We start from the raw sequence: 22,483 nt of genomic DNA on the forward strand, positions 1-22,483 counted from the left end.
CATGAAATAGCTGTGTGTTAGACATATCGTAGATACTCGAGTATAAGCCAAATTTTTAAGCACAGTTTTTGTCCTGAAAAAGCCCCCCTCGGCTTATACTCGAGTCAAGCAAAAAAAAACAAAAAAACTTTTTTTTTTTTTTTTTTTTGGGTGGGGGTTGGTCTATGACCAGCCGCAATAGTAATGTATAGAATCTCCCATAATATAGTGGAAAAAAAAGAAGCTTTAAAAAAAATTTAATAAATACAGGCCAGGCTGAATTACAAGTGGGGGAAAAAAAACGAGTCCTCAAGCTCAGGGAATGGGCAGACAGACAACCAAAACACCCCCTCCCCTTCCCCAGCACCCAGCAACTACTGCACCCAAAAACTCTGACCATTTTAATTTTTGAAAAATTATCAGTAGCTGCTGCATTTCCCCCCTAGGCTTATACTCGAGTCAATAAGTTTTCCCAGTTTTTTGTGATAAAATTAGGGGGGTCGGCTTATATTCGGGTCGGCTTATACTTGAGTATATACGGTAGATCTATGTAGTTATGTCTAGGATCCACTTCAAACGTTATGATCAAATAACACTGTATTTTAGTGTAGTCCACAAAATTCACATAGTCGCATAGTAATTAATGCACAGTTAAACAAATGTTCAGCAAATGCATGTGCAAAAATAACAGTTGTAGAATCTGCAGCAAGATCAAGCAAGATTCTTATTTTTTTTAATTTCTTGTATTCAGTGGGAGGTAGAATCAGGGAGGAATCTGTGGCTGACTATGATATGGAATCTGTCTCACAATCACTGGCAGATTCCGCCGGTGAACGTAGCCTAACCTTTCTGCTTGATCTTGCTGTGGATTCCGAAAATACTGCGGGACAGCACTCTAGGAATCTGGGACAGTTGGGAGCTACATATAACTGTATGGGATTTGCAAAAAAAACAAGTCCGAAAACGTAGCATTTATTGACTGGATTAAGACTACAAGTTAAAAATGGGAGAGTAATAATGTGTATAATAAACAGCCACCAGCAAGTAGCAGCATTACTTCAATCTTGCCTATACTGGTATTAATTATGACTTATTCCCTTCCTAGTAAAAGCAACTATATAAATTCCCCCGAAAGAGATTTTGCCTAATTTTAAAATCCCATCAAAATAAATAACATTTTGCTTAATTTCATCCGCACATTGGAGGAAAAAAAAACCTATGGAAAATACTGCATTTTGAAAAATTGTATTATTAAATTATTGTTATTATTATTAAAGGGATTCTACCACTAAAACACATTTTTTTCTAGTTAACACGTCGGAATAGCCTTTAGAAAGGCTATTCGTCTCCTACCTTTGGAAGTGCTCTCCGCCGCGCCGTTCGTTCAAAATACCGGTTTGTACCGGTATGCTAATTAGTTCTCTCGCAGCGATGGGGGCGTCCCCCATCGCAGGAGCAGTGATGGGGGCGTCCCCATTGCAGCTCGAAAACCGACCGCAGCGCCGCCTCTATGGTCTTGGGTGTCCTCCCCTTCCTTCTTCAGCGTCCTGTCGGACGCCTGCGCAGTACGCTCTGTTCGGCGAAGATTGCCAAACGTATTGCGCATGCGCAAAATTGCGGTGGCCGCACTATGGCTGGGACAGTACGTTCGGCAATCTTCGCCAAACAGAGCGTACTGCGCAGGCGTCCTACAGGACGCTGAAGAAGGAAGGGGAGGATACCCAAGACCATAGAGGCGGCGCTGCGGTCGGTTTTCGAGCTGCAATGGGGACGCCCCCATCGCTGCTCCTGCGATGGGGGACGCCCCCATCGCTGTGAGAGAACTAATTAGCATACCGGTACAAACCGGTATTTTGAACGAACGGCACGGCGGAGAGCACTTCCAAAGGTAGGAGACAAATAGCCTTTCTAAAGGCTATTCCGACGTGTTAACTAGAAAAAAATGTGTTTTAGTGGTAGAATCCCTTTAATATTATTATTGTATTATTAAATTAGCGCATGTTAACATTACCTACAAAACACTGCATTTTCTTCATAGGCTTATATGGGGTGCGTCAGATTGCAGTGGCAAAGCAGTAAAAATTTTATTTCCACTGCTTTTATTTTAACTGTATTTCTGCCTGTGGCCTTTAAAGGGGTTTTCCCTTGAACATAATCATATTTTAATATACAGACAATAAAAAGTTAAATGTATTTGTTAGAGATGAGCGAGTACTATTCGAAACTCCCGTTTCGAATAGCACGCACCCATAGGAATGAATGGACGCAGCCGGCACGCAGACTTTGCCGGCGGCCAGCCGCTTAACCCCCTGCGTGTTAACCTCCTGCGGCCGCTTCCATTTATTCCTATGGGTGCGTGCTATTCGAAACGGTTGTTTCGAATAGTACCTGCTCATCTCTAGTATTTGTCAAATATAAGTAAATAACCAAAAAGTTTTGCATAGTTTTAAAGATATACTGAAACCATCCAGAGCTAGGTCCACACTTGTGCTGTATGACTGTTCAGGGATTCTATCCCCCATTCCGCTTGAAAAATGGGAAAAGAAAAGACCTGGAGGACTTTTCTATCCACATTTTTGGGGCAGAAAGCGGGCAGACCCGCAGAACGGAAACCCCAACATAGATGTGAACCTAGCCTTAGTGGTGACATCCTTTTGTTTCAATCTGTTACCAATGGATACGACAATGAATGCAAAAATTTTCTATAGTCTAGTACTTGTCTGAATTCCAGCCATGATTTCTTTATTGTGAACAGATTATCTGGCAGGGACAGTGCATGTATAAGAAGATAACTTGGCCACAATAATCAAATCATGACATGCATTCATGGTTATTTCCATTGGCAATCCATCGAGACAAAAGATTGATAAAAGATAATTCTGTGCTGTAAAGCTTACTGAGAGTGGAGGACTATCAGTGCCAAAAGTAACGGGGCTTACATCTCTGTCATTGGGGTGTAGACATGAAAGGTCCTCTAACTAAACTTGAGCAACCATGCAAATAAACCATCTCCTCAGTGGCTGTGACTTCCGCCCTCCTATGTGTGTCCTCTTCCAAGATCTGCATCCCTATAGCACCATTACATTTTCAGAGATGCATGGTTATCAAGCACCAACCAAAGAAACAGCTAAAGGGGGAAAAAAAGAGAAACTGAGCATGCCTGACTCGAATGAAGACGGACTATACAGTGCTCTAGATGGTAACCAAAATGCAACTAAGGAATTGCAAATGGTGCCAAGACTTTCCAGTCTTGTTGTTACTGACAATTATCCCTGCCGCCGTCGTCACGCTGTCTCTTTAAAACAAAAGTAGATAAAAACAGAAAACACAGCTGCATGTGTTGATGTCAACTCTGTCCACAGATAGAGTTAATACAATGGTGAAGCAGGAAGACTTCATCCTCCTGCTCCACCATTCAGACTATGATAGTGATATCTGCAGCTCAGAGAATTTGTCAGTTATTTTTGTAGTCTGAAGCAATGATACAGGAAATATCTATAGGCAACAGTGGTAGGGAAAGGGGGATTTCATTGGGCTTTTACTAGTGCCATATACAATTTGAATAATTATTTTCTATTAGTAACAATGATATTTTGCAAAGTACTTTATAAATGTTTGTCTGTTTTATAACCAAATGTGCCTGTTGCTGCTTAAAATGTATGTTAAATACCCCAGCCTCTGGGTATTTGATGACATAGTGGTAGCATACCATACAGTAGAGAACTGCTTGGCAAAATAGTAAATCATTTTACAACAAATTACCATAGTTTTAGCCCTTGTATGTATAAGATAAGTTTAGTGATTTTTCCATGCTGATTTTAGCCTGAACTTTGCCTTGGAATCATCATGGAAAAAGCCTCCTATCTGCCTCTTATTGATTGAAGTTAGACTCGGCAATGGGTACTTTTATTTCAGTGCTCTAAAGCAGGGGTAGGCAACCTTCGGCACGCCAACTGTTGTCAAACTACAACTCCCAGCATGTATACTTGTTCTGCTGTTCTTGGGACTCCCATGGAAGTGAATGGAGCATGTTGGGAGTTGTAGTTTCACAGCAGCTGGAGTGCTAAAGGTTGCCAACCCTTGCGCTAAAGTAAGAACTATCTTGCTGCCGTTTCAGCACTGACTACTTGGTGGGTGGCTATACAGATTATCCCCATTGAATGTTTTCCCAAGGTTCTATTATTGCCAAGTGAGAATAACCTAAAGGTTATGAAGCATAACCTATAGGATGTTTCTATTTTTAACAGCTGGATTGGCTAGAATTAGTGGTTACTTGTATTCCTTTCTTCCTGTTGACCTTTAGTACTAGAACATTTTCTGTTGTCTTCTAGTCAGTGTTATCAGGCCAATTAGTTAAAATGGTTGCCTTTTGCTGGCATGTAGCAGGCCTATATATTTAAGGTTAATATGGCTTGTTAATAGCAATAGCAAACAACAGCATCTCTGGCCTGCTTGTAGTAACTGCTGCAGAATGGCAATAAGATTGATTTATCACTTGCTATAATGAACAGCCTATACCATTTTGTGATTTGTTTTGTTGCCTTGGTACAGTTATTAGGTTGGCTCTCCATGGACTGTCTCTGTGCATGGCCCCAGCAAGTCTAGAGTGAGCTGTGCATGTAAAACAAAGATGTTATGTTTATTGCAACAGCAGGAGATGGTTAGCAGGTTTTTTACATGTGCATTATCCCTGTTCAGCACCCACTTTAGAAGCCTATGATGTAGCTATAAATTGTATAGGCAAGTAGAGAAAAGCTAGGATAAGCCATCACATAAAAAAGGAAATAAATAAATAAATAAAGTTCTTTGGCGGTCCATTATGTTTTTATTACGTTATTTGCCTTTGCTGTACGACATTGCTGATTGTTTCTCTTTTGTGTTAAATTTCATTCATCCTCTTATATACATTGTGCAGATTTCTTAAGGTACTCTTTATCAGAAAAGACAATTTTCATATAAAATTAGAATAAGCACATAGCCATATCCAATTTTTATGTTTACTATGCTTTATACAGTATTAACAGTTTTTTCAAGAGGTTTCCTCTAATTTCACACCTCTGGTGGTTGAGACATTTTACACAATTCTTATTTGGTGAAAACAGGGATTATAAAACAAGCAGTTAATCGGACCCCCAATAGCTTTTCACTTTATGAAAGCAGACAACCTGAGGAATTGAAATCTTGCAGCAAGTTCGACTGATCTTTAGTTTGTTGAAAACATCCCTATCCCTAGGTTGAACCCTCAAAATTTTCTGACCGTAAAACGCAGACGAAGTGTGAAATTGCCACCTTTTGTACTCCTACTTGCATTTAGTTGCATTTTGACAACTTTGGTGATGCTTATGTAACAGAGGTCCTTTTCCCTTGTATGGCATAAACTCCTTTATTTTGTATTATTGCATTCAGGAGCCAACTACAGCAATAGAAACGTTCCCTGCACTTGGGCAGCTTCTGGGTCGCCTTTGCTGGAATCCTTTTGTTATTGGGCATGGTAAGTACAGAGGCCTGCATTATTATCTGTGTTACATGGTGAAAATACACTCACCGGCCACTTTATTAGGTACACCTGTCCAACTGCTCGTTAACACTTAATTTCTAATCAGCCAATCACATGGCGGCAACTCAGTGCATTTAGGCATGTAGACATGGTCAAGACAATCTCCTGCAGTTCAAACCGAGCATCAGTATGGGGAAGAAAGGTGATTTGAGTGCCTTTGAACGTGGCATGGTTGTTGGTGCCAGAAGGGCTGGTCTGAGTATTTCAGAAACTGCTGATCTACTGGGATTTTCACGCACAACCATCTCTAGGGTTTACAGAGAATGGTCCGAAAAAGAAAAAACATCCAGTGAGCGGCAGTTCTGTGGGCGGAAATGCGTTGTTGATGCCAGAGGTCAGAGGAGAATGGCCAGACTGGTTCGAGCTGATAGAAAGGCAACAGTGACTCAAATAGCCACCCGTTACAACCAAGGTAGCCAGAAGAGCATCTCTGAACGCACAGTACGTCGAACTTTGAGGCAGATGGGCTACAGCAGCAGAAGACCACACCGGGTGCCACTCCTTTCAGCTAAGAACAGGAAACTGAGGCTACAATTTGCACAAGCTCATCGAAATTGGACAATTGAAGATTGGAAAAACGTTGCCTGGTCTGATGAGTCTCGATTTCTGCTGCGACATTCGGATGGTAGGGTCAGAATTTGGCGTCAACAACATGAAAGCATGGATCCATCCTGCCTTGTATCAACGGTTCAGGCTGGTGGTGGTGGTGTCATGGTGTGGGGAATATTTTCTTGGCACTCTTTGGGCCCCTTGGTACCAATTGAGCATCGTTGCAACGCCAAAGCCTACCTGAGTATTGTTGCTGACCATGTCCATCCCTTTATGACCACAATGTACCCAACATCTGATGGCTACTTTCAGCAGGATAATGCGCCATGTCATAAAGCTGGAATCATCTCAGACTGGTTTCTTGAACATGACAATGAGTTCACTGTACTCCAATGGCCTCCACAGTCACCAGATCTCAATCCAATAGAGCATCTTTGGGATGTGGTGGAACGGGAGATTCGCATCATGGATGTGCAGCCGACAAATCTGCGGCAACTGTGTGATGCCATCATGTCAATATGGACCAAAATCTCTGAGGAATGCTTCCAGCACCTTGTTGTATCTATGCCACGAAGAATTGAGGCAGTTCTGAAGACAAAAGGGGGTCCAACCCGTTACTAGCATGGTGTACCTAATAAAGTGGCCGGTGAGTGTATATTCCTTGTAGCCAAGGTCAATATTTTGTTGGCTTGTGCCTTGTGTGGTACCTTCTTCTGGCTCCCACTGTATATTGCCCTGACAGAATAATAATAACATACAGTCCCTAAATACCAGCATCCTACATGCTGGTCCCCAAAGAACAATGCCATATATTACACACATAACATCCATACAGTTGCTTAAATAACAATACACTTCATGCAAGGAGAACAATGTAAGTATTATTTGGTGCTGCTTCCAAACCTGGATTAGGGCGTTCATCAAGTACCTGCGGTCAAGAACATCACAGAGCTTCTTCAGGTTTGAAAGGTGTTGTCTTACCCAGATTTTCAAGGTATTTGATTCAGACAGAAATCAATGGTTGAAACATGTTTTTATTGTCTAGTAAATGAAAATGATGTTTTCTCTCAATTTGCTGACATTTGTTTATCATTCTGGCATTGAAACATACTGCATTTTCTTCTTAATATCCTTAATGTCAACCTAGAGACCTCCTAGAGGTTTTCTGATGCTGACAAAAAAGCTGTCAGCTGAAGGGGTCATCCTCTACGTCTCATTTCACCAGTATCGTAGACGTGGATTCTTTACTCTAAGAGCAGTAAGGCTATGGCTAATGTAAAAGGGAGAGGGAAGAGAGGAGTAATTTTAGTAAGCATAAATGTAGAAGAAATAGATTAGGCATTGTGATAATCCAGCCTGTTTTTTAGGGCACTTTTGAAAATTTTGAAGTTGGGAAGTTATCTAATTGGCTCGGGTAGTTCATTATACAGAATAGGTGCAACTTCAGGGAAGTTTTGGAGATGGGAGTGGGAGGTTCAAATTGCGTGGGATGTTAGTCTCAGGTCTTTGGCAGAACAGAGAGCATGAGTAGGGTGGTAGACTGGAAGTTGAGGCTGGCTGCTGGATTTAGGATAGATTGTAGAGTGGAGAGATTAGTAACAGGACGACTAGTCTATTCTGTGTCTACACATACATGATAGCTGTGATCATCAGTGTGCTGATAGGTAAGGTGACCGCTGCAAATACATATGCTAACAGAAAAATAGGAAGTCATAGCATCTTATATGGCAAAATAGCCAAGTGACAACTGCACAGTTTTTAGGATATATACTAGCTGGTACCCGCTAGTGATTGCGGTGATTGTAGAAGTGGGTATATACAGGCGCGGGTAAGGTTTTCGTACTGTGTATAAGGTATGGAATATGAAATGTAACTTTGTATCTTGTTTTTTCTGTAATTCAGAGAATACGTGAGACTTTTGTGTTGAAGTTAATTTGTATGTGAGTTGCTATATATACGGTGTTGGTATAAACTTTACATAGTGACTTTGGGACAGAGGTATTTGAAGTTAACCCTTTCCCGCCAATGGCATTTTTTGATTTTCGTTTTTCGTTTTTGACTCCCCTCCTTCTAAACCCCATAACTTTTTTATTTCTCCGCTCCCAGAGCCATATGAGGTCTTAATTTTTCCTGTGACAAATTTTCCTTCATGATGCCACCATTAATTATTCTATATAATGTACTGGGAAGCAGGGAAAAAATTCAGAATGGGTGGATTTGAAGAAAAAATGCATTTCTGCGACTTACTTACGGGCTTTGGTTTTACGGCGTTCACTGTGCAACCAAAATGACATGTCCCCTGTATTCTGTGTTTCGTTACGATTGCCGGGGACAATTTGTGAAGAGTTACCAATCTGGGGCCCGACACCCAGACTCCTCACCAATCAGCTGATCCAGCCATGTGCCCGTTCTGGAAGTCACTGCACAGGATGGGGCCAGAATCGGCTCTGCTTTTTTTCAAGAGAATAGGTGCAGAGCTGCAGCCTCATCCATTGTATAGAAGTTGTGTCTGGGTATTATTTGCATGCTAGTGTAGCTGCTTCTTGTCGTCTGTACTGTGGAGTGGCTTCCAGCACCAGAATGTGGCTGGTTCAGCTGATTGGACACTATTGGGCCCCCCACAGATTAGATACTGATGAGCTATCCTGTGGATAGGTAAAAAAAAAGAACAACTATCTGGATTGTAGCTAAAAAAACCTTTTACGCTGATCTTTACTTATTTTGCCTTTTCCCATTTAAGTATGTGGGGAAAACACATTTTTGTAGGTAAAATTACAATTCTTTGTGTTTCAAAATTGTTTTGGAAAATTGTGTGTGGAAAATATTGCATTTGTATCGGGCCCTCTTGGGACAGTCCTTCATTTACAGTACTGTCCCGCTATTCCGGGCCACTTTGCTGTGTCTCAACTGCAACTTCTAAAGAGGACATAAAACTGTGGGGGCAACTTCGAGGAGTATATTATACTATGGCGTCAATCTGGAGGGGAACATTATATTGTGGGCATACCTGGAGAGGAACATTATACCATGAGAGCAACTGTAGAGGGACATTATCATATAATGTCTGAGAGGCCACTGGGGAGGACAGGTTTATGTGTGATGTCACTGTAGCAACATTTTTTGATGGATAGGTCACTAAGGAGGCATTATACTATGTGAGGGCTATTAATGGACATTATACTATTTGGGGGTCAATGAGGGTTGATTATAATTTGTGCGGGTCAGTGGTGATGTGGTGGTGATAGGGAAGCCCCTTATGAAACCTTTTCACCTGGGCCCACAAGTGTGTTAAATGGCCCTGATGAGCTTAACTGAAATCACATTTGCTGTGCCTGGACTGTACAACACTGCATTTTTCACTGCTGTATTTCCGCCATGGCCAAAATGCTGCATATCTGTGTGGCTTTGGCCAATTATAGAAACAACTTTTCATAAATACATAGTACATATATAAACATTAGTAGTGTTGTGTCATAAAGTGCAAGGTTAAAAAATCAGTCCCATATGGACAATGTATCTGTCTAAAAAGAATAAACAGTATGGTCAATACTTTTGAACAACAGGCAGATAAACTTATGAAATGACTTCAAAATAGAACTTACGCTGGGTTCACACCAGCGTCCGGTCTCTGTTCTCAGGTTTCCATCTTCTGCAGGCAGAACACGGAAAACTTGTCAGACCGTGTCCGGCCGTGAGCACCGGTGAATGTTTTGTGCTCTCCGCGGCGAAACTGTTTTTTTTTTTTAAACCGGACACGAAGTTCTGCATATCCGACTTTGTGTCCGGTTAAAAAAAAAACGGTCTAGCCGCAGAGAGCACAAAACGCTCACCAGTGCTCATGGCCAGACACTTTTCAAACCCATTCATTTGAATAGGTTTCGAAAATGCCTGCAGGTTTCTGTCTCCTGCCCAGTTTCAGGCAGGAAACCTGAAAGAGGAGACCCTGGGCGTAGATGTGCACGAGCCCTTACCCTGATCTGTTAACAGAACTACAGTAGCAAGTGTAGGGAGGAAACCAAATGGTGAAAATAATTATCAACAGACTTTTGTGACTTTTTTTTAATTCTAGATATTGAAAAATACATGAGGTCATTACTAAACAATTGGGAATTGCACTCTCTGATCCACTTCTAATGGGGCAGACTTCCTGGTTGCCCTAGATTTGTTTTTCATAGAGGGCACAAATGGAAAAATCATATAGCACCCAGTGTGCTTCAGAAAGTGCCTTCTAGTAGGGAATATTTTGAAATTAAAGGGGCTCTATCATTGGGAAAAGTCATTTTTTAATTAATCACATCCTTGCATAGACTTTAGAAAGGCTATTCCACACCTACCTTTAGTATGTAAATTGCCTCAGTGGTTTCTGAATAAGTCCGTTTTTATTCATATGCTAATGAGCTTCAAGCCAGCACAGGAAGTTCCCAGCAGCACTCGTCTCTGCTATTATCTCCTATGTGTGTGCAAACAAGAAGCTGAGTCATCAGCAGCAGCAGCCTGTGCTGTATACACGCATAGGAAGCAATAGCAAAGAGGGTGCACAATGCATCGTGCACCCAGTCTAATTAGCATATGAATAAAAACAGACAGACGCTAGGTTCACACCAGCGTTCGGGTCTCTGTTCTGAGGTTTCCGTCTTCTGCAGGCAGAAGACGGAAACCTGTCAGACCCAGTCTGGCTGTGAGCGCCGGTGAGCGTTTTATGCTCTGCACGGCGAAACCGTTTTTTTTAAACCGGACACAGAGTCCTGCATGTCCAACTTTGTGTCCGGTTAAAAAAAAAAATGGTTTCGCCACTGAGAGCTCAAAACGCTCAACGGCGTTCACGGTCGGACACTTTTCAAACCCATTCATTTGAAAGGGTTTGAAAAATGCCAGCAGGTTTCTGTCTCTTTCCCAGTTTCAGGCAGGAAACGGTGGAGACCCCGGGCGCAGATGTGAACGAGCCCTTATTCAAAAACCACTGATGCAATTTACATACTAAAGGTAGGTGTGGAATAGCCTTTCTAAAGGCTATGCAAGGATGTGATTAGTTAGAAATTACTTTTCCCAATGATAGAGCCCCTTTAAACACTTCTTGAATTGTACATTAGACTTAGGCTAGGTTCACACTTGTTTCAAAAATTCATTTTTTGGGGGCGGAAACCCGGCAGACCCCATTATAGTCTATGGAATTCTCAGGTTTAATTGGATTGGGTTTCAGTTTTTTGGGTCCCCAAGTGGAGCTGAAGAACAGAATCCCCAACACAAGTGTGAATCTAGCATAAGTCACATATGGTATCCAGTGCATGTGGGCTGCAGTATGTTGGCTGTACTATGCTTTCGAATTTACCTTATTTTGTTTCCTGCTGTTATGCTTCAGTATTGTGATTTTGTGACTGTCTAAGCATAGAACTGAACAAAATAAACATTTTAGGGTTTTTTTTTTAAATGTTAAAAAAAAATAAATTAAATCTCACATTGCTGTTTGACTTCAACACCTAGAAGTGTTTTGCTTGAAATTTCCTTACTTTTTTTTTTTCAATTTTCCAAAAACAGATGGTTCTTATATGTTTCACCCTTCATATCATTTCAGTGCTATTTTTACATAACATCAACCTACAGCTACTTTCCTGGGGTCTCTACCAGCTGGAACGTATCTTTTCCCTTAGAAAAATAAAGACTTGAGCGAACATTTGTGGTCTTTATTTCTTCTTTTTTATACTTAGAAAGTCCAGAGCCAGCCCCCTCTTTTCTGTTAATTACAATACTCCACATATTCCCCGCTTTATTATGCTGAGCATGCATTTTGTGTGTGGGGAGCAGCACAGGCAGTTAAAGTTGATTTTACTACTGTGGTGTAGTGGTCGAGTTATTTTCTCATTGTGAAGCAGGAAATCATAATCATATTGTTCTAAATGTCTGCTGTAAAAGAATAGACTTTGATTTGCAGAGTTTCCTGCACGAAAAACTACCCGTACTGACCACACTAGATGGTCAGAGGGCATTAGATTAAAAAATAGCTCTCGCCCTCGCTCGTAAGAGCATTATGGTGGAAAATGAGGTCCATTTCCATCTCTTTTGATTTAAAAGAAAATACATATAATACGTGGTTGTCTGTTAAAATCATCTGTACATTACCGATTAGCAAATGTGCTACCAACAGGAGGTCACTATAGGTTACAGGGCTGCTAGACATTTATTACACAAGGCTGCTTTACATCTGTATTAGCATCTTTAACCATCAATTAAAGTAACTTGCATTTCGCATTATGACTAGGTCATTCTTATAATAGTTACATGCAAAAAATGGATGAAATATAAGATTTTTTTTTTAGGAAATGATATATTTTCATTCACTAGAGGTTAAGTTTTTAAAATGATAAAGTCAGAAGAAATCCCACAATTCCTCGTCTTTTATAGTTTCTGGAGGTAATAATTTTTTTAATTAATGCTCAATGGATTTTAATAGTTTTTTGGAATGCCGTTTAGTAGTCTGAGAATACTTTTCATCCCAACAGATGGTTATAGACTACCTTCGATTAATTTTGCACTTCCTCTGTGTATGTTGGCATGAAAATACACTTTGTAAAAGCACAGCTTTGGTAGAGCTAAGTGCTGATTTAGAAAACCTTTTTTTTTTTTTTTTTTAACCTAGAAACTCAATCCTAATAATTATTTGGACTTCAAAGGCCTGGACATTTTCATTTAGTTTTATGTTTTCAGTATTATTGGTCATTTGATACATCTGCACAAAGTCCTGTGTTTCTCTTTAACGATTTCTTTATATAGAAGTATACATACAAGCGTACACATTAAAACTTAGTTAAGATTTTATTTATTTATTTTTTTTTAAAATCTTCACAAAACAAATTCAACAAAATCATGGCATGAGTGGTGGAAAATAGAATAAAATATTGGTCAATTAAGAGATAGGGCTGGGTGGTTATGGCCTAAATAAAAATCTTGATTGATTGAACATTTTACCTTGATTACAATTAATGACGATTATTTTAACCCATACCATTTATAAAAAAAAGCCTATATTAAGGGCGAAATTGTTTGTAGCCTCAGGGCCCAGCCATGCTGATACAGTTCATAACCATTGTGGGGCCCAGGAGTCTACAGGAGGATGAGTATGCAAACCTAATGAAATTAGTCAACAAGGTTCGCTCGAATGTTTAGTTGAGACCGAACACATCTGAATTGGCCTCAGACTCACTCTTTCTTCAGACCCTAGAGTATAATTAGTGGAGACCCATGGGAGATGAACAAACATTAAAAACAATTACTCACCTCTCCTGTTCTCCGGCACCAGTCCTTGTCCTCCTCAGGTGTCTTCTGACTACTGATGTCTGTGATACTTGTAATAGATACAAATGTCACAGTGCTGCATGATCTACATGACCACTGAGGCCTAATCACAGGCATCAGCAGTCACTGATGTAATTCAGGAGGCTTCAAGAGGCCAGAAGTAGGCAACTGCTTATGTCGGAACTCAGGAGAGGTGAGTAACAATGTTTTTTATGTTTGCTCACCTCCTATAGGCCTCCACTCATTTTACTGAATAGACCTAAGAGTATAAAAAAGAGCATTTCTGGTTCGAAAGTGTTCAGTCTGAGTGAAACTGCAGGTAGAACCTCGAAATTACTGTTATAACCAATCCAAAATAACCAACGTGCACAAAATTACGTTGGTTAGCTGGTTTGACTGTTTTGGTTATTTTTCAATTAATTGCCCAGCCCTACTAAGAGTATAGTTATAAAGATAAGTTTCAGGATTCCTTGCATTGGTTTCCTATGGTAAAAATTTTACCATAGTGGTGTGTGAAGCATACTGCTTACCTGCAATTGGAAAATAATGGACTGTGTCAGTACTGTGACTGATAACAGTAGTTTACATTAGCACAGAGTAAGTATTTGCAACAGAGCTCAATATTATATTGAGATATTAAATATGGAATGTTGCAGATTGTTGTTCAAAAGTAGAAACATTTTTTTTTTACCTATCTCATTGTCAACAAAAGACAAAGATTGTATAAAGATTACTGTAAATTATTGCAGTTTTCAAATTGGCCACAAGATGTCAGCAAGATAAATTATTTTAAAAGTGACTCACTTTTCAGCTGCTGTGCAAACAGATTGCTGTAAGTTCATTTTCACTAGTAGTAGATATTGTCAGGGTCTGGGGTTTTTAGGTGGGGTGGCATAGACACACAAGTCCAGTTTGTTTAGTCCAAAACAAAGGTAGAGTTTATTTTCACTCACAAACGGTAGTGCAGCAACAAAAGGAAACAATACAATGATACCTGCCTGGCTAGGCTCTAACTAAACTTAAGAATAGGTTACCTCACCTAGAATGACAGAAATCAAAAGCCAGTCGAATCATTCAGGACACAGCTCCAAAAAATTTGACCTCTCTGTTTGCTCTCCAGCCAAGCTCTGCCTAAGTGTTGCTGCTGGAGCAACTTCTTAAGCCTCCTTGATGAGGAGACTCTCTGCAGCTGAGTAGCTGCCGGAACATCCCCAAAGTGTGGACTGGAGGGGGGGGGGGGGAATGACAGGTCCCACTACCAATCCTACATGTCATTCCTAAAAATCCAGTCCAGTACTGAGCATTTACCAAAATGCTCAGCAGACAAAAGTTGTCTGCTGAGAACAAACATTCCTGGAGTTTTCTCATCTCACCCACCTGAGTAGTCTGGGTGAGATGCACACCCCCTCCATTACCTGACCAGCCATCGGTTTACAATATATACAGTAAAATGAAAATCAAATTATCAAATGATGCACTCTATTCATACTTAACTAGCTGCCAACCTACCGTTGACTTTACATGACTGCGCAACGGCTGTTTATTTCTGAAAGGACGTACCTATATGTCCTTGCAGAGATAGCAGCTGCACAAAATTGTGCAGGACACGGGAACTTCCTGTCAATGACAGCCAGATTCCACAAGGGAAGGAAGGGATGGTTTATTACCTTCCCTGCTTTCTTGTTAGATGTATACACAGTGCTCAATGAGTCTTGTGTGTACCACGGAGCTCTGAAAATCATGTTTCCTCCTTTTGTAATACTTTCCAGGATATTAAAACAAAGAAAAAAGAAACATGCAAAAATGAAAAAGACTAAATCCCCATGTATTGCCGAGAAAAAACTAAAAGTACTTTAATAACAACAACAACAAAAAAAAATGTTATTGCCTTTAAAAGGCCTTCAGCTTTTTATTATCTCATTTTATAGGCATTAGTATCAGTCCAATTAGAAGGTCTGATTGCTGCAGATTCAGTGTCTCTAACTTAGCTATTATTACTATGGCTTTCATATGGCCACTCATTTTTTTGGTTAGGGAAATGCAGTACACAGAGGCTGTTTGAGTCAGTGAACTATAATGATGCATTAAAGGGATCTTATCATTCAGAAGGTATTTTTTTCTCCCTAACACGTCGGAATAGCCTTAAGAAAGGCTATTCGTCTCCTACCTTTAGATGTCTTTGCGCCGCCGTTCCTTAGAAATGCCGCTTTTCTCCAGTATGCAAATGAGTTCTCTCGCAGCACTGAGGGCCGTTTCCAGCACTCAAACAGCACTGGGGGTGTCCCCAATGCTGCGAGAGAACTCTCCAGCGACACCTCCGTCTTCTTCAGGAACATCTTCTTTCTGTGTCTTCTTCCAGCGTAGGCGTGAAACTTGTAGGCCTCAGGCCTGGGCAGAGGTGACTGCGCATGCCTGCGGCCACAAGAAGAATGGCCGCTTACACAGTAAGTACACCACTTCTGGACTGAATTCCGCCACATGGAGAATACTGTCACTGGAGTTGAGCTGAAGGATGATCCGGCCCTTTTCCTTCTCTATATCTTTCCCCACAAAATCAACAAACACACCAATAAACTCATAGGCTTTTTGTTGGTTACGGCCAGATCTATTATACTCAGACTGTGGAAAACCACCACTTCTTCTGCTATGGTGTCATGGGTACAGGAGGTTCCCCCTACGCCAAACAGCAGCACAAGATGGGGTATTCCTGCCCCTGTGTGCTGTTAGGACAGGTGGAACTTTTAATTAGCTAACAGTTTTTCCCCCTATAAGAGGCCAGAGCGACCTCCTCCCCCCTGTGTTTTTTTCTGTCCTGTGCGACTAGACAGGTGGAGGAGGCTGTGGCCTCCTCTATGGTTTAGAATAAGGTGTCTTAGATCCTTTCTTCTCTTTCCCTTCTTTCTGAGTGAAAGATCTAGGTTTATACTGCAGTCTTTTGTCTTACCTGCCTTGTGCAGGTTACTGACTTTTTCAGCTGCAGTTCATTTACTGCCCTGCAGTAAGGTAAGCCGTGTCCTCTTTCAGCCTTCCCTCTGTGTTCACTGCAGAGACTAAAAGCACTAATTTCTATTGCTATGGGCACTCTGTCAACTTCACAATATCGAAGTCGATTCACCGCCATTATGGTAAGATCCAACCAAATTTTTGTATTTCTTGCGGTTTTTCAATGTGCATTTAATTCCTAAGCGGGGACTATATGCTGTGAACCTAAAAGAAGGGTTCAGATACCTATGTACTGTCATTACTTATTAGGTGCATATTTGCTTATTGCTCACATGATGGTGTATGCTCTAAGGCAATTTGTTGTAAGGTTATGCATGTCTGCACTGCTGTCAGTACGGGGTCCTCCAGCTAGGAGCCCTTCATTTATTGTTGTCATCTCCTGGGTGAAGGAGTACATGAGATTTCTGGTAAGGTTCCCTCTCCCAGTTTTCATAAGAGGTCTTACTTAGAAATAGAAGCCCTAGTGGCTCAATCTGTAGGGTTACAGACTTGTATGCCTGAATCCACAGTATCCTGGGTTCAATCCCAGTTGCACTTTGCATTCGTGATATGAAAAAAAAAAAAAAAAAAAAAGTTAATAAGGTACTTGTGGTTCTCATGGTCCATTCACATGGAGAAAGTCTCTAAACTTCATGCTGGACTCTGTCTGCTTGAAAATCTCCCTCCTCTAGGTGGGAAAAGATCATATCAGCAGTGCATTATCTATAGGTGATACAGCGGGTTTCCATCCTAACTGCCAAAGGTTACTGGATCTTATGTCAGAGTCTGCAGTTGCAGTCCCTTGGGCCATATAGCGCATGCAGTGCAGAAGGTAAGTCTGAGGCCTGGAATCACAACCCGTGGGGCCTGGAGGGGCTTCATTTTAAGGGCTGGATGTCCATGTCCAGATAGTCTGGACCCAGTTGACCACAGAGACAGCCCTCTCCGGTAGAGAGCGCATCTACAGGAGATTCCCATACGGGCAATGAGGAATTGGATGGAGGAGGCTGTGTCATCCAGCTGACAAAAAACTCAGCAGTCTGGGTCAAGCCAATTTAGTTATTCCTCAAAATTTGTCTTTCGTCCAGGTGGTGTTCCATCTTAAGGACGGGATGTCCATGGTCCAGCTAGCGCTGGACCCTGTTGACTATAAACGCCTCTCTCTCACTAGTGGGGCGAATCTAGAGAAAAGTTCCATAGGAATAAAGTGGAATTGGATGAAGAGTTCATGGTCCAGTTTACCTGGACCCTGTTGTCCACTGATGCATACCTCTCTGGTGGAGAGTGTCCACGGTCCAGCTAAGGCTGGAACCTGTTGACTACCTATGTCTCCCTCTCTGGTGGAGAGCACATCCAGATAAGCGTTCTATAGGAGGAACATGAAATTGAATGTAGAGTCCACGGTCCAATTTATCTGGACCCTGTTGACCACTGATGCATCCCTCTCTGGTGGAGAGTGTCCACGGTCCAGCTAAGGCCGGACTCTGTTGACTACCTATGTCTCCCTCTCTGGTGGAGAGCACATCCAGATAAGCGTTCCATAGGAGGAACATGAAATTGAATGTAGAGTCCATGGTCCAATTTATCTGGACCCTGTTGACCACTGATGCATCCCTCTCTGGTGGAGAGTGTCCACGGTCCAGCTAAGGCCGGACCCTGTTGACTACCTATGTCTCCCTCTCTGGTGGAGAGCACATCCAGATAAGCGTTCCATAGGAGGAACATGAAATTGAATGTAGAGTCCACGGTCCAATTTATCTGGACCCTGTTGACCACGGATGCATCCCTCTCTGGTGGAGAGTGTCCACGATCCAGCTAAGGCCGGAACCTGTTGACTACCTATGCCTCCCTCTCTGGTGGAGAGCACATCTAGAGAAGCATTCCATAGGAGGAACATGAAATTAAACGTAGAGTCCATGGTCCAGTTTACCTGGACCCTGTTGACCACTGATGCATCCCTCTCTGGTGGAGAGTGGCCATGGTCCAGCTAACGCCAGACCCTGTTGACTACCTATGCCTCCCTCTCTGAGGAGAGCACATCTAGATCGGCTGGGTAGGCTATTTGGTCTCATCATATGTCCGCCTGATCACGGCTTATCCAAGATCCATCGGTCCTTCAACTTGTTCAAGCCAGACAAATACGTAAGGACCCTCCCTCTTCAGGGCATCAAGCAACTTTATCTAGACAGCTCTCCCATTCGGCAAATCCTTGGCCCCCCACACCTTCACAAAGGTAGTGGCCCCGGTCGTAGCCGCCCTGCGCCTCCAAGGGATCTTATTGTCCCATAACTAGACGAATGGCTCCTAAAAGCCCGGTCAAAGGAGGTGCTTGCCACACAGTTGGAATCCACTGTGGCTTTCCTAAATGAGCTGGGCTGGCTAATAAACTGGCAGAAGTCGGTAGTGGTTCCATCTACCCCGATTCAATTTCTGGGTTTATCTTGGATTCTCTCAGCATGATGATCTCCCTGCCTCCTCCTTGGAAGGAGAAGATTGGTCAAGCGGCTCATCACCTATCCACAACCCGGAAGGTTACTATCAGGACCGCCATGAAGGTCCTAGGTCTCATGTCCGCAGCCATCAAGGCAGTTTTGTGGGCCCTATGGCACATGCGCCCCTTACAGTGCGAGATCCTGAGAGTCGGGAACCACAGTCCTTCAGGGCTACAGAAGCCTATCCAGTTATCCATCAGAACCCGTCGATCACTGGCTTGGTGGTCCCAGCTCAGAGACGGGAAATCCACGGTCCAGACATCCTGGACCCTGTTGACCACAGATGCCTCCCTCACAAGATGGGGAGTGCTTCTGGGGGAGACCCCGGTACGTGGGACCTGGAACCAGCTTAGAGAAGGCTCATTTGTCCAACTGGCGAGAGCTCACTGCGGTGCACCGTGTGCTTCTAATGTTTGCACCCCACCTGCAAGGGAAAGCTGTGAGAGTGAGAACAGACAACTTAACAGCAGTCCGATATATCAGCAAACAAGGGGGGAACCAGATCCCCCTCGCTTCTGCAGGTGACAAATCTAATATTCTCCTGGTGGAGAGGAATCTTTCACAACTATCAGCGGTTCATATTCAAGGTGGGCTGAACATCCTTGCGGATCAGCTAAGCAGAGGCCTGTGACGACAGGCGAATGGTCCCTAAATCCGGACATCTTTCATCATCTCACTGAGATGTGGGGTCTCCCCGAGGTGGACCTGATGGCCACCCAGTACAACGCCAAAGTGACGAGGTTTTGCTCCCTCTACCGGGAAGACAATCCTTTGGCGGTAGATGCCCTGTCAATACCTTGGAGGTTCAAACTGGCATACGTTTTTCCTCCTATTCTGATGATTCCGAAGGTATTGGCGAAACTCAGGCAGGACCAGACTTCGGCAATAGTGATCATGCCGTTCTGGCCAAAAAAGGGCATGGTTTACCCACCTCATCCTAATGAGTCAAGGGACCTACTGGAGGCTTCCACAAGTCCAAAACCTGGTAATTCTGAACTGACAGCTCTGCCAGGACCTGGACAGGTTCAACCTCATGGCCTGGAGGTTGACCGCATCGTATACGGAGATAGACGATTATCCCAGGCCGTTCTAAGAACGTTGGCCCATTCAAGAGCGGATTCAACTAACAGGAGTTACCAAAGGATCTCGGATAGGCAGCTTAATAACTCTGCTATCGAATCGGTCTTGGAGTTCCTACAGAGTGACCTGGATAAGGGGCTAACTCCAGCTACCCTGAAGGTTCATGTTTCAGCACTTTCCACTCTTCTAGGGACCTGGTTATAACAAGATCCTCTATTAAAGTAATTCCTTAAAGGGGCCTCTAGGCTCCGCCCTCAGATGCAGCCCCCTGTCCCGCAATGGGACTTGGCTGCGGTTCTTCAGGGGCTTTGTTCTCCCCCCTTTGAACTCTTAACAGAAGTGGACTGGAGATATCTCTCCTACAAGGTAACCTTCTTGTTGGCAATTACCTCTGCCAAAAGGATTGGAGAATTACAAGCTTTGGCTGCCTCGGAGCCATTCATTACCTTTTTCCCTGATAGGGTTCAACTTGGGTTCATCCAGGGATTTTGTCCTAGGGTCGCATATATCTGCGCATATATTTGGATTGTACAGCTTCCTTTCGAAGAACCTGCTCATCAATACCTACGGCCATAACAAAGGTGTTAAAGCCTCTAAAGCCACCCTGTCAAGATGGATCAGGGAGGCCATCGCTTGCTCTCTTCGCGCTCAAGACCTACCAGTACCGGAATTGGACCAACTTCCCGGTCAGAGAGACGTTCGCTCTCCTTAGAGCAGATAGGTTCCGCTGCTTCCTGGAGGTTTCATCTGATGTTCGCCAGACACTGCAGATTGGACTGGCGCAGCTCAGAGGCCACAGCCTTCGGACATTCTGTCTTGGCATCTGCTTGCCGAGATCTCCCACCCTAGTTGGGATTTTACTTGCTAGATCCCCATCTTGTGCTGCTGTTTGGCGTAGGGGGAATGGAAGATTATAAAGATAATCTGTTTTCCCTTAGCCCAAACAGCAGCACAAGGCTCCCTCCCATTGTTTATGGTAATGTTTGTATTGTTATATTGCCTTTTATACTTTTTGACTAACACAGGGGGGAGGAGGTCGCTCTGGCCTCTTATAGGGGGAAAAACTGTTAGCTAATTAAAAGTTCCACCTGTCCTAACAGCACACAGGAGCAGGAATACCCCATCTTGTGCTGCTGTTTGGGCTAAGGGAAAACAGATTATCTTTATAATCTTCCATTTTCCACATCTGCTGTATAGAGGACCTCCTTGCGGGACTCAAATAGGACGATAGCACACACAAACAAGTGTGGTCCTTGTGGAACATCTTTTAGTACTTTGCGGCCTTCCAATCTGCATTCCCAACTCCTTTCCCTAGATCTCCATTTCATCTTTTCTACTGTTCATCCCCTCTTTCCCAAAACATCTACCCTCCCTCCACACCTACTTCCTTGTTCTTTATACGATCTGACTCATTGTCTCTCCAGAGTTTCACCATGAACCTTTTTTTTTTATAGGGGATACATCCCCCCCCCTTGCTGTTGAACTCTGATACAGTTTATCTTGCTCTTTTTTGGGGGGAGGGGGTTTATACTGTTTAGCTCTTCTTCACCAGAGCCTTCAATACCCTCCGCTTTCTTCCCTACTCTCTTGATGTCCTATACCCATGTACCTCCCCTTCCCTCTCTCCCCTCTCCCTCCCCAAATCCTTCTACTGTTACGTTTCCATTTGCACTTGGATCATGTTTCTCTTGGAAAATCTGATAAAATCTTTAATGAAAAAAAATTGCAGTGCAGTCACTAGGCTGCATGTTGTAGAGCAAGATAAATTGACCAGACATATAAATTTGTGGGAAAAGTTTCAGTAGAACCTCATTCATTTATACCTTTGTTGGTAGTCTTGTCAGCGACTGACAGCTATGCACAGTATATGGTGGGGTTGCCAGTTACTTGCTAAAATTAGGTTCACATCACATTTTTACGCAATTTATGCCTCCACTGTGGAAAAAATATATGGCAAAAAAAATGGATGCAAACAGATGCCAAAGAAAGAGTATGTTTCTGTCGGTTTTTTTCACACATTATAAGCATTTGTAAAAATATATGTATATGTGTGTGTGTGTGTGTATATATATATATATATATATATATATATACTTTTTTTTTTTTTTTTTTGCAGAGGACACTCGCCAGACACTGCTCTATTGTCTTTGCTGCTTGACCAGCAGTGAACCACAGAATGCTATAGAAAGAAAAGCAAACAGCTGGATAAAGGTAATAAAGCATACCTGGCATCAGTGTAATGCTTCATTTAGGATGTTTTTACACCAGGTTTCTGCTTTTAGTTTTCCATATGTGCTGGGAAAACTTTATACATCATAGACCCTCACAGTATATATTTCTTCTTTTTATAAATACTGGTTAATATGCAGGATGAATGCCACTCTGTGACATCTGTTTTTTTCAATCAGTTCAAGATATATTCTGGGTGCTTTCCTTCCATATACGTCAAAGTGAAATAACATGGTGAAAAAGAACCCTTACCTCTGTCTTGAATGTGGGACATTATGATAGTGATTTTAAAGGGGTCGTATGAAATTAGAAGAAAAAAATGTGT

At 42.4% G+C, this 22,483-nt stretch overlaps 1 protein-coding gene across 2 annotated transcripts in view; it reads left to right on the forward strand.

Annotated features, from left to right (window-relative positions):
- FANCC (FA complementation group C) overlaps positions 1-22,483 on the forward strand; it is a 113,472-nt gene that overhangs the window by 8,736 nt on the left and 82,253 nt on the right. For both annotated transcript variants that reach the window (XM_075277732.1, XM_075277741.1), the window contains exons 3-4: positions 5,386-5,470; positions 22,046-22,140. In XM_075277732.1, coding sequence (XP_075133833.1) covers positions 5,386-5,470; positions 22,046-22,140 — 180 coding nt within the window. The remainder of the gene's footprint in view (positions 1-5,385; positions 5,471-22,045; positions 22,141-22,483) is intronic.

This window comes from Leptodactylus fuscus, chromosome 1 (assembly GCF_031893055.1).
Source record: "Leptodactylus fuscus isolate aLepFus1 chromosome 1, aLepFus1.hap2, whole genome shotgun sequence".
Taxonomy (NCBI): domain Eukaryota; kingdom Metazoa; phylum Chordata; class Amphibia; order Anura; family Leptodactylidae; genus Leptodactylus; species Leptodactylus fuscus.